Genomic DNA, 13,137 nt, shown 5'->3' on the forward strand with positions numbered 1-13,137 from the left:
GCTTTATGGCTAGAGATATTAAATGGACAAGATGAACAGTCGCAAGCCGAAAAGGGATCATATTTTCTTTATTGTTTGCATAAAAATCACCTGTTTCTTCTGTAAAAACATTAATTAAGGTAGATTTGAATAATTGTGATATAATGTTAAAAACTCACATATTGAAATCCCTCCCCTTGGTCCCTTGTTGCGAATAATTTAACAACAAAGTCTCTACATGTTATCGAAAATCTGACGTAAAACCACAATTTAGTGTCCACCCGAGCTGAATCCTGGTTTGATTTAAAGGTCAGAATAAAAAGGTTTACCTTGAAAAACGTGGTCGTTTCACATTTACACTATATTCAACTGATTGTTATTTCTGTTTACTTCGCATACCCCCCCACCGAGATAAGGCGCGCGGCACCACGCCATTAGTTTTGACAATAGAGCTGATAGTTATTGTTTTTTTTTATCTAAAATTAATGTATTTCAGCCAGTCAACTTGCTTAATTGAAAAAGGTTGGATGGTTCAAGGATTGATATTTATTCTAAGCAATGTTTTATGTATTTTGTTTTCACTTAAGTACCTTAGGCAAATTAAAAAGGGTATAAAATGCATCAACCGGAACGGCAGGCAGTAACATTCAAGTACTTGCATAATCGGTAAATCAGGGATCAGTCCGGACTAAAAATCCAACCAATTATGAAACATTTACATATATTAAAGTACACTGTAGATTGCGTCATTCACGAAGACGCGTGCCTTGAATCGTAATATCACGTAATTAAAGGTAAGATTTGACAAATCTGCGCATCATCTATATAAAGGGTAAGCTCGGATTTTGAAATTAAATAACTCCTTTAGGGTCCTTGTGTTATTTATTTAATACTAAATCGCAAACAAATAATCACCGCGTCTTATCTCCCACTAATAAAGCACGTTCACATTAAATTTATTTGCAATTTAGTTCTGCAGTAGGTAAGGATTTGGTTGACCATACATCTGCTTAGACGTATATGTGCTATAAGAACTAAGTATTGCAAATAGATAGGTATTAGTGTTTTTCCTTTACATTACATGGTACTAATGATGTAATTACATTAGTATTTCCTGACATCTAAGTACATAATAAATAGATATATGTACCACCGACTCTATAATTTCCGTATACAATGTCGAGTCATTCGAAGGTATCATTGATTTTTAGTGCTTAACCGAGGACTTTATGTCTCGTGATTTAGTGGCGTATTATATCACTGCCTAACTCAAGCACTATAACTATAACCCTAGATTTATAATAAACCTACATTTATAAACATTAGTACTTACCGAGTCGCTAGAACTGGATTCGTTCTAAAAATTCACTACACACAACCCATTTTCAAAACAATCTAACAAGAAATTGTTTATGTACACGTGAAATCGATTGTACTATTTTCTGTTACCATTTGAAATAAAGTCTACCTATATCTACAGCGCTACTTATTATACTTTGCCTAAACTTGCTATGATCACAGTATTTATCTATAAATAAATTGTCTATGTCTTAAGAACTTTATTGTAAAAGCACCGCAGTGAGATCGCCACTACGGTGTACACTCCGGGATCAGACCATGGCAGTCGCATCGTACGACTAAGTTTTTCATTGCGCATGCTCGCGCAATTTTCAGGTTATCAACTTTCCCTTTCACTTCCCCCAAAAAAGAAAGAGCCAGACGCGTGCGGTAGTAACATGCGCAGTGTTATTGATGGAAATGTTGGCGGGAAACTGCGAGCTTACAGACATTTTAATAAACAATCTGTTTTAGAAAAGTGGAGCGCTTACTTGCGGTCGATGCGTTTAACAGCAGACTAGTTAAATTAAAATAAAACTGTTTGATTGGCTTTTATCCAACACGCCTCGTTTTAAATTGTCATTCGGTATTGTTATTGAACCTACGTCGGTCGCGCCATACAACTGCTCCGTTTTAATTCTTTACTTTAGAAAGAGATAGAGTACTTTGCGTTGGCTTTGGGAGACCATTAGAATTCCTAGAGCCCTAAAAATTGCTATAAAAAGGTTGTGTAAGTCACGCCAACGCTATTCAGAAGTCAGTCAATAAATTACTGAATGATTTAGGCGCACCCCGAAAACATAAGGTTTCTGGGCGTGGTACACAATCAGTTTCAGACACATTTAAAATACAAATTTTAACGTTTGTCCTTAGGTGTTTTTGAATAAAATATAAAAAGTTTCTGCCAAAAATATGAATTTCTTATTGCCGACAAGGCACAAGGGCCATAGGCATCCACCACGTATTATTTAACCCTCAATTAGATGGATTTACTAAATACTGAAGATCTCCACAATACCGACGGCAAAAAAATATTTTTCACCATATACTAAAAAAAAAACTATTTATTCTTCAAAAGTGGTGAGAAAATTGTATTTCATCCACAAGAATGGCAAAGTAATTTGATGCAAGTATTGAGTTGTTTGCTTATGTTAGCTGGTTGAATTGTCTTTTAATTGATTTGAATGATACATATTTAATAGCGTTCATTTGGATTTAGTAAATGTATGTACATACCTAGTATTTCCTCGCTTTAGTGTCATGAAAAATGTTGTGTTTCACGCGGTAGCAAAGTTTGTTTAACTATACTACCTTGAAACCCTCATAATGCTCAAGATTGCACTTTTCGAACCACTTCCTACGTTCTTGGTTTAATTGGAATCTTTCAGTTGCTGGACGAGAAGTTAACCAATTTTATCCCTTGTAAGACAAATACCTATCTGAAACTATGACACTAATTGATAGAGAATGCCATACGACATTAAGTCCGCCGATTGTACTATTATGTATTGTGCAATAAAGATTAAATTAAATAAATAAATTTCGTATTAAAAACTACTATTACAGTAACTGTACAAATGCTAAACTAATTTTAATAAGTAGCTTAAATCTAAAATAGGCCCTAGAGGCATTATACCACGAATGCATGTATTTAATATGCATGCATGGATTTGATGCCCAACGGCTACTTTCTATCACCGCACCGCCCGCGCCCGCCGTCGGCAGGGTGTTCATCCTCACAGCTTAGACTTAGAACCTAAATGGTCGAGCACTGTGCAATTTACGAGGAACTTCCTCCGTGGAATGAGCTACCTGCCAAGGTTTTCCCGAGGGTCTACTCTATGAGGTTCTTCAAAAAAGGAGTGTACAGATTTTTAAAGGGTCGGCAACGCGCATGTAACACCTCTGGAGTTGCAGGCGTCCATAGGCTACGGTGACAGCTTACCATTAAGCGGGCCGTATGCTAGTTTTCCACCGTCGTGGTATAAAAAAATATCTCCTATAATACTATAAAAAAATCCAATTTGTCCGATCATTGATCATTATTTTTGTAGTTAATAATCAGGATGATTAGATAGTATATTGGGTAATATAAGTGTCATTTTAGTATATTTTTATCGCTATCGGAAACGCGAATACTAACTTTACCCTTTGACTGCAAAAGACGTCAACTAATGCACACGGTTACAGCCCAATATCAACCTTCGTGCATTCCAACAAGGTTCAAATGTCGCGCCACGCACGATAGGCGTTATTATTATAGCAAGTTATTTTCAGTAAAGCAAAACAATTGTCTCATCCTTCCTTTAAATGAAATGTACATATATAATTTAATAATCAAAACAACAACAACAAGGACTTACCCACTCATATGCATACCTAAGTTTTATTTTGACGTCACCGCAGTGAAGTATTTCTAAATAGTTTCTAAACTACCCGCACCGCTGTTATTCTTAGCACTCTCGAATCGTCACTAACTGTCCATAGGTACGGCACTCATAACACGCTAACACTGAATGTAATTAAATGTAATTATTGAGATTATTTGGAATAATAAAAATTAGTAAACGTTGGAAAAACGTTAATAATAACCATCAGTAAGAACAGTATTTAAGTTAATTAGGAATTGGTTACTGGTTCGCTGGATGGGAAAAGTAAAGCGCCATCTTACATTTTTCTAATCAAGTATTTTCTGACGTCAGGAAGCAATATTTGTGGCTACACTTGAAGGGGTTGTAGTTACCTAACGTGTCTCTTTCGTTAATAATGTATTCGATAGATGGCGCTTAATACTAAATTTCTCAAATTTGAGTATACTTTTCCATTAAAATGATGTAATTAATAGCTCTTTAATAATGGCGTTCCAAAAGTTTTAATCATGTGTCTAAAGATGGGTGTAACTTTACTGTGGCTACAAGGTTTTCTTTGACAATCCACCTCTATTTCAAATTCTTTTTGGTAAAAGGGAGCGTGCATGAACTGTAGACGGCTGCACAGAAGTCGCCTATTCGTTGGCGCGAAGCAACCACCCCGCACCCGCACACTACTGACTGAATTAAGAGGAAAGGGGACGACCGCATACGATCGCTTCTCTATACAAACGTAGTCCTCATTTTCCTCTCTGGATATTAACATTACGGAAAATATTTGTGCTTACGCTATTTAATGTAATATACCACATTTGTGTCCCTTCGTTTATCTTTCGATTTCTTTATTTTTAACACATTAACTGCTGCTCATTTTTCCACGCGGATGTGTCTAAAGTCCTTATAGCCCTCATGATAGCCGACCTACATTCGTATTCGTAGGCGCTTTTCGCTACAGATGGGAAAAAAGTGTTATCGGCTGCAAATGCGCGAGCCACGGCGCTACAAATGTAGCGCCGTGGCTCGCGCTGGCAGTGAATGTGGTATAGGTAAAAAACTTAAGTAAGTCACCTGTTGTATGTAGTTGTGACGTGTTCGAATAGAAATTTCTTTTGTTTGTGTGTGTCTTTTAAACATGTATTGCCTATTCGAACACGTCACAACTACATACAACAGGTGACTTACTTAATTTTTTTACCTATATAAGAGCTTGAACGCCACGCCTATCGAGCACGGCGCGTCATGGCGGACCTTGTCGGAATGCACGAAGGTTGATGTAGCCGCGCGTCAGTTGACGTCTTTGATGGTCAAAGGGTATGGAATGTTTTTCGCTCTAAATGAGCTTTTGCCACTTATGGTACAAAAATTTGTATGAAAATATTTTCCAGAATGTCAATACCTATGCAGAGCAAAATGTGGACTACTTTTGTGTGCAGAAGTAATCGTCCACTATCTACTTACGTGGTAGACTTAAGGCGCATGGCACACTACATGCGATTTGCACGCCGACGTGTGAGCGGGATGTCGCTATAATACGCGCATAGCGTTGTCTCACTCAAACTTCGGACTTCGGAGCGACGACGTGCGAATCGGATGCAGTGTGCCATGCGCCTAAGGATACATACTACTTTCATCATCATTATAACCATTTTCAATAATAAAACATAAAAGTATTTAAAATTTCGTTTAATCATAAATAAATAACATTTTTGTTTGGAACAAAACAACCTCCATATTCACACACCATACAACTCTTCATTTAGTGAATTACAATTATTAATTGTCTATTTACTTCTAATAATACTTACAGCAATCTTAATATTATAGTTGTACATAGTTTATTACCACAATTAATTTGAGATTTTCTTCATGTAAAATATTTAGGGCGTTGGTTATGTATTAATCACCTTCGGTCATGAAATGTCCAACCCTAAGCAAACCTTACTTTTACCATCAAAATATGACCACACAATATAACGCACCGCCCACACGATGCATTATCTAATAAGATAAAGATGTTGAATCGCATGCATTCCAAGGGCCGAACACACCCGAACGGACAAATATGGTCCAACAAATACACAAATATCTGCGTATATTATTCAGATGTTATATTAAATTACAAGGAATTGAGTGTTTAATACATAACACTGCCTAATGCTTATAGAGAGATATTCCAAATAGAAAATATTATCTTTGCATATTTTCCTTTACGGAACAAATTGGTCAAAGTCTTGTCTTGTTTATAGGAAATAAGCCAGATTAAACTTCAATAATTACTATTTTGACATGGAATGAGTAAGTACATTAAAGTTTTCATATAACTCGAAAACCATTTTGATTATAAGATTTATCAGGAATTACAATGACAATCATTAATTTATTTGGACAAAGCACGAAATAAATTTACAGAAAAAGTGCTAAATACATTCTAACTTGTATTAACTTTACGTTAATTGACGATTTTAATTTACTATGGGCCACTTTCACGATAAATCTGTCCTCGGGACGAAGGGCCTTAATATTAGGTCTTATATCGTTTACTTGATCGGCCATACACGAGTGGTTTAAGGTAGGTACAAAGATTGGAATGGATTATCGGGTACCGTAACTGTCTAACAACTTTTAACGATTTAATGAGGTAATAAGAAAACATGCGGATTCTATTAGAGTTGGTAATGACTCGACTCTCACGAGTCTAAATTTAAAGCTCAACTCGGTCACAGGGGAGCTACCGCAAATATTGAATTAATGTTTCGTCTATTTGCCTCTCTGCTGCTTCTGCGTCGAGCGATAGGAAGAAATACATATACGAATATTTCTTACTGTGATTATGAACATTATTGCAAATATATAGGGTTCAATTTTTCATAATTTCTGACACACTTATGCCCGCTATAGGGTTGAAGTTTTTCGACTCTTCTTAGTAGTCAAGTCAGCCTATTAAGAACCCTGTCGTTATATCAAAGAAAGAAAACCATAGTTATTGAAAGACAACGTTACAAAAGACCATGAAGAAGAACACGAAAAAAAAAGCTTTAAAAAGGACTCTAGTCTCACAAGAGTTATATGGTATTAAAAACATAAGAACTTATAAAAAAATAAAGGGTGGACTCGAAGGGCGCGAGTCGTTACCAACACTGGATTCAACTGGAAATACAACTCCTTGAGGATGTCCTGTAACTAAACTTGCGAGGCCACTGTTCCTTAAGGACAAGATAGACAAAGTTTTCCCGGTCCCATTAAGACTCGAATATAAAATAAGCGCTGCGGCGTTTTGTGTCAAAAGTCGTCAAATGTCAAGTCGTGTGGGGTATGTCATTTCTATTAGCATTTTCACGACGAGGGCTTTACTAAACCAAATTAAGAAATTCATCGTGTCAAGCCTAATAGGATCCAGACTTATAGATATGTATATCATGGATATATATGACCCAGACGCCATTTCGGCACTTTAACATTTAACGATTTTGGCAAAAAATGCCCAAGCGAAAATAAGTACTCAGTGAAGATTATTTTGTTAGTAACATTCTTGATTATTATTTACATTGTGCTAGTAGTTAATTTACATTTTTAAACAATCTATCGTTCGATATGCTCCATCTAAACTAAATTTTAAAACAACAGTACCGAAATTCATTCGTAATACTCAAAGCTTACGGAGTGAATTCAAAAACAATAATAATAATTTAGTACAATAAGACTTTTTGGTTTCTTGGTCATTTATGTTTGACACGTTACGATACTTAAAATCTAGTAAACAATTAAATGTCATTTAGTTATATTTTCGACTAAAAACTCATTGGGCACTGAAAATTTCATACATTCGTATCTTACGATAAACCTTCCCTTTAGAAGTTTTATCATCATAAATACATTGAAATAGAAGTTATTTCGTTATCCTTTCTAACGGGTAAAATTTAATACATAGTTACAGACTTCGAAGTATATTACTTTTTTATTAAAAATGTTAGTAAATGAAGTGTACAAAAATAGTGCAGCGACAGGTGACAAGTTACTTATTAAACGCCATGCGTTATGGGAAATTCATTTGACTATATCAACTATTTACTACATAAATATCACACATCTGTTACTACGCCCGCCATGTGAAATATACCTCCCAGTCAGACCAATAGGAACATCGATTTACATTAAACAAATTACAGAAATCGCTGGTTGAAAGTAAAATCTCCCAAATTAAAAATACGAAAGTCTTGTGCTGTGCGGGATACGGATCTTACGCTAAACTATCTAATTGGACGATTTGGCTTCTCTATTGGCCTTCCAAACATCGAATGCGTCTCAGTTGACGTCATTGACGTTGTTGAATTTACCCTGATTTGTGAGCGCGAGCGCGTTGTTTGCTAGCAGCCCTACGACTGGGTTTTCGAGGTTTTCATACTTGAAATTAGTCTCTGAAGATAAACTGACAGCGCCGCTGCTGTCTCCCTCGTACGTATCGGTGTCCTCGACGTGGGAGCTGAGGCTAGACTTGTCTCTTTCTGGCTCCTTGTCCATGTAGTCGTTCTTGTCGTTGTTGGATAGCTCGATCCAGTGCGCTCGATTGCTTTTGACTCGGTCTAGCATTGGCTGTAGGCTCGGCGATAGGACTGCGAATGCCTGGAATTGTGACAAATATTAGTTTCTTGTTCTGTATTCATTATTAAGTAAAAAATACCTAGAAAATATTTTCTACGGGTCATATTAAAAAAGAAAAAAACACTAGTTAGGAAAGTCAGGTTTAGAGTAGGAAGATCAAAAACTCTGCTAGAACAGGATATAATTAATTAATTTATTCAAGACGCTTGAACAACAAAAAATAACAATAACATGTCACAATAATGGGTTAAAATTTTCAATGATAAAACTCTCAATAATCTATGAAAATATGACATTTAATGACACTATATCTAACACTTTTTTCTATTCAAATCGGTGTAAAATTAGTTTAGACGGACTCTAGCAGCCAGGACACTTAAAAGGATTCATTCGATTATAATTTACCTCATAAATGGGCAAGCAGATTGTGTCGATAAATTTGACTTGCATGGCCGGCAGCTCATCTTCTTTATCCCGATTCATCAAATCCTGAAATGAAGAAAAAAAATTACAGTAAAATCATAAGGTTCAATGTGTAAGTCACGAGGACCGCGTGGATTTTCACACTCTTAATAGATTAAAAACTGTAACATTTATTATATGTTGCTCAATATTTCCCTGCCAGATGCCTCTTGACGGCGGGATTAGTAAGGACGACCAGTTAACAAGCTGATGAGCTTACAGAAACTAGTCTATACTTATACAATAAGAATCAAATTCAAAGCTGCCTAAAAAACTAGTTCGCTACTAGCCATGCAACATGTCTCCCGATAGGTCATGATTTGGTGACGGTTGCCAAGTCCAAGACAGTCATGTCATTAGCAAGGTAAAGTTAACCGTATGTAGCACTTACAATAGTAGAACCCTGTCAAGTTCTGCCGCTCGGGGTCAGCCTGCCTGAAGAACTCTCCAACCACTAAAGCTGCAACACGCCTCTCTACATGGCAGGGTTTGGCGATATCTGCCAGATCGCAGGAGGTCATGAGCATGAGGTAAAATGAACCGAATTGTATTTACGATAGTTCAAGTTCAAGTTCTGCCGCTCCACGTCGCCTTGTCTGAAAAACTCACCAACTGCTAAAGCCGCCACACGCCCTCTCTACAGGCCAGGGTTTGTTGATAGCCGCCAGGTCGCAGGCGGTAATAAGCATAGCTTACAAAAACTAGTAAACCAAAGTAAAATAAACTATATTGTGCTTACGATAGGAGTCAAGTTCAAGTTCTGCCGCTCGAGGTCGCCTTATCCGAAGAACTCTCCAGCCTCTAACGCCGCTACAGGCCTCTCGACAGGCCAGGGTTTGGTGCTGGTCGCCAGGTCACAGGCGGTCATGAGCACGGCTTACAAAAACTAGTAAGCCAACGTAAAATGAACCGTATTGTACTTACGATAGGAGTCAAGTTCAAGTTCTGCCGCTCGAGATCCCCCTGCCTGAAGAACTCGCCAGCCACGAGCGCCGCCACGCGCCGCTCGACGGGCCAGGGCTTGGTGATGGCGGCCAGGTCGCAGGCCGTCATGAGCATGGCGCGCAGCAGCCCGCGCCGCGCCTCGCACTCGCCCCACTCCGCGGTCACTGCGCGCTCCTGCTCGACCAGCTCGATGAAGGATGTGCGTTTGCTGAAATGAGTATTTTTTTTATGATTACGCAATCAACTAAGGCAGTTCGGAAGCCATCAGCCACATCCCATCATCCGTGTTGCGTCTGATTTTGCAGGACCGTTGGACAAAGAATGCATCTAATGTAATTTTCATAATATACTTTCAACTATGTGAGTCAATGTAAAATATTTAAGGGTACTAAAATTATCCCAAGTTCAATTGACTGGGCAGTGTTTCAAAACACTTTGACGACTTTTTATTCTCGAATTAACGCAAGCTTGGCTCAGTTTGAGGCTAGGCTAGGTCGATCTGAGGTGTAAGATTGAACCAAAATACTTTTTTTATTCTCTGGAACAGGATCTAATTGTTAGACGAGTTGACGATCATCAGATACTGCTCGAAGCTGCAATAACTGCGATACTGCTGTTATTGCAGCACCGTTGTGGATATTGTATTTATATTGTTACCTAAAGTAAACTGTTTCAGGGAGAATTACGAATCATCACGCAGTGGTCAAAATAAACTCTACACTCGACTCTCTTGATTAAACTCGCATATTTGTTTATTATTCTCTCTAATTTTTCCATGTCTCTTGAAGTTTCCCACCAATTGTCATATAAAATATATATAAAAATTACCTAAAGTATACTGCCAGGTCTGTCGACAAAATCGCGTCTTCAAGTACCTTGACGACCTTCTCATAATCGTCTGAGGACAGATGGGACAGTATCTGGTTGCCGGGAGAGTTGAGGATCATCAGACACTGGTCGAAGTGGTGGTGTTCCATGGTGGACGTCGAATACAGCTGCGCTAGGGGTGACGATGCCCTGGAAATGTAAGTTTACTCATTAATAAACTTTCTCAATTTGATTATACAACGATGACCAGTGTCCGTGGAATTTGTTTCATGCTTTTCGTAGACAAGGAATCTGTCATTGATCAGTAATTTCAATGCTATAGTTCGTGTCATCCACGATGACGCGTAGATTTGTCAAAATGAACCTTTAATAACATGACAATACTAGTCAAGGCACACGTCTTCGTCAATGACACGATCTATAACTATAGTTAATGTAAGAAACGTCTTTGTGATTTAATTTTGCCTACCCTAGCCGTGTTTATTATTTATTCATTACACTTATCAAATATCTTCAATAACAAAAAATAATTATCTGTTTACTGTTTAAACCTTCGTTTTTAATTGCGTGGAATTCTGACAGCTGTTATAATTTGACGTTTCGGGGATTGTGCACATTTTTTACTGTACGTATTGTTATCAACTATTTTATATGAAGTTATTCCAAAGATTTACGAATATGAAAGTCATTAGAATGATACCAGTAACAATAAATTTTTACCCCAGAAAAATACCTGATATATTGTGTTGTCAAAATAGTGCACTTTAAAATTAAACTATCATTATTTTCACGAATAAAGTATTATGATGATTGGAATTTAAGATAATCATGTCCCAATGTATTTGCGATGGTTTATTTTGGCTTGTAATTCTCACCATAAATTTAAGGAGCATTTTTTTACGCTACGAGACGTCAGAATTCCACACAATTAAAAACTAAGGTTTAAATTCCAAATAGCTACTAATATCACAGTTAAAGTGGCCAATTGATTGGGTGAAACTTCTTTTCGTTGTCTTGTTTCTGACCACTCTATCACGCTTCTGTTTTTGTCTTTTATTAAATAAATAAAAAAGTTAAGTGCTATTGCATGTCTTTCTAGCCGTAGATTATAATTTATAATTTTCATGGGAAAATTTTAAAACTACATTTCACTCCATAAAAAAGCTCCACTCCGTCACATTCTATGGGGACATAAAACAAGACAACGAAAAGAATTTTGATTTTCATGCGTCATCGTGAATGACACGATTTATACGGTGAAACATGTGTAATAATAGTAGTTTATGTGAGTGCTACATAATAAAAGGCATTAAAATGCACGTGCGTGGGTTTAAGACACGAACGAAGTGAGTTTCTTAATAGGATCACACGAGTGTTTTAATACCTAATTATGTACAGTTACATACACTATTTTATGTAGGTACACACATATTATAAACTTTCTATGATTATATTCACTAACCCAAATTACAGGGCATCATCGTTGCTCTTTTGGCGGAACTCTCGGATATCCCGATATCGCGGATATCGGGTGGCGTCACCGAAATATTTTTAGCGCTCATTTTACACGAAACTTTTGCTATAGTTACTTTAAAAACAATAAAACATATTCATTTTATACTTAAAACGAATTAATAGATAAACTGTACGTCAAATGGCGGAAAATAAAAACTTTTTTCACGCATGTCACGCATTCGTAGTTTAATTTTAATTTAAATACAAACTAGAGTTGGGGGTATATTTCTGTATCATACGATACAAACTAACATGCGAGATATGGAAGGTGGAGGTATGGAATGGAATCTCCATGTACCAGAAAGTGTCATCAAAAAAACCTTCAATAGGTGTCGCTACAATACCTAGAATACTTGAAAAAAAAAATCATAACGCACTTCACTCCGTCAATATCGCCTAGGTTCTTAGCTACTCTCGCGCTACTCTGGACAGATTTGGAACTATTATTTATAGCTGACAGCCGGACACTTTTGCAACAGTCCTACCATAAGAGATTTCACTCCTTTTAATTCAATACTCCATAATGCGAGATATGCCAAAATTGTATGCAATTGACATTTCATTTCGAACAAAAAGGAATCTGAACTGATATTAGAATAGAGGTAAAGGTGCTTTTTTTTTCAGAGATGTTCCAAATTTGAAGTCATGACCAAATCGATTTTGATGCAGTTATGAAGCAATCACAACATCATCACAGATAATACATTTTTCGAAACAAGACAGTTTATATACACAATACAATACACACACACGTAACACATACGTAATGTTGGACATTATTTACGGATTTTGAAGGCATCATAGAGGGTTTATGATATGTGTGTAGATAAAAAATATAAACAGATATCATTCCATTCGATTCCTTTCTGCTTTCGCTTCAGTCGAGTAAAACTAAAAACGAATTACCAAAAGCGCAAAACCATTCATTTTATCGAGAAATAATATTAGGTATTACAAAGAACCTAATTGATCAAAAGACAGAGAACAAAGGGGCTCGTAATTAGGTATTGATAAAAGTATAATAAATTGACAAGATCTAATCCTGGAAAATGTATCTATATATAGAGGGATGAGTGGGACGGACACTAAAAGGTTTGATAGA

At 36.8% G+C, this 13,137-nt stretch overlaps 2 protein-coding genes across 13 annotated transcripts in view; both read right to left on the reverse strand.

Annotated features, from left to right (window-relative positions):
* Positions 1-1,676, reverse strand: part of LOC133526350 (long-chain-fatty-acid--CoA ligase 1) — a 79,955-nt gene extending 78,279 nt beyond the window's left edge. The window contains exon 1 of one of the 2 annotated variants that reach the window (XM_061862936.1): positions 1,313-1,676. The gene's annotated coding sequence lies outside the window, so the exon portion shown is untranslated. Of the gene's footprint in view, positions 1-308; positions 327-1,312 lie in introns of those variants that run through there. The other variant, XM_061862937.1, reaches the window with a different exon arrangement.
* Positions 1,677-5,352: 3,676 nt separating this feature from the next.
* LOC133526348 (dual 3',5'-cyclic-AMP and -GMP phosphodiesterase 11-like) overlaps positions 5,353-13,137 on the reverse strand; it is a 188,514-nt gene continuing 180,729 nt past the window's right edge. For all 11 annotated transcript variants that reach the window (XM_061862920.1, XM_061862917.1, XM_061862923.1 and 8 more), the window contains exons 17-20: positions 10,521-10,709; positions 9,672-9,900; positions 8,691-8,774; positions 5,353-8,306 (exon numbers count right to left, since the gene is read on the reverse strand). In XM_061862920.1, the coding sequence (XP_061718904.1) occupies positions 7,989-8,306; positions 8,691-8,774; positions 9,672-9,900; positions 10,521-10,709 (820 nt within the window). In that variant the 3' untranslated portion in view covers positions 5,353-7,988. The remainder of the gene's footprint in view (positions 8,307-8,690; positions 8,775-9,671; positions 9,901-10,520; positions 10,710-13,137) is intronic.

The sequence above is a fragment of the Cydia pomonella genome, chromosome 16 (genome assembly GCF_033807575.1).
Source record: "Cydia pomonella isolate Wapato2018A chromosome 16, ilCydPomo1, whole genome shotgun sequence".
Lineage (NCBI taxonomy): Eukaryota > Metazoa > Arthropoda > Insecta > Lepidoptera > Tortricidae > Cydia > Cydia pomonella.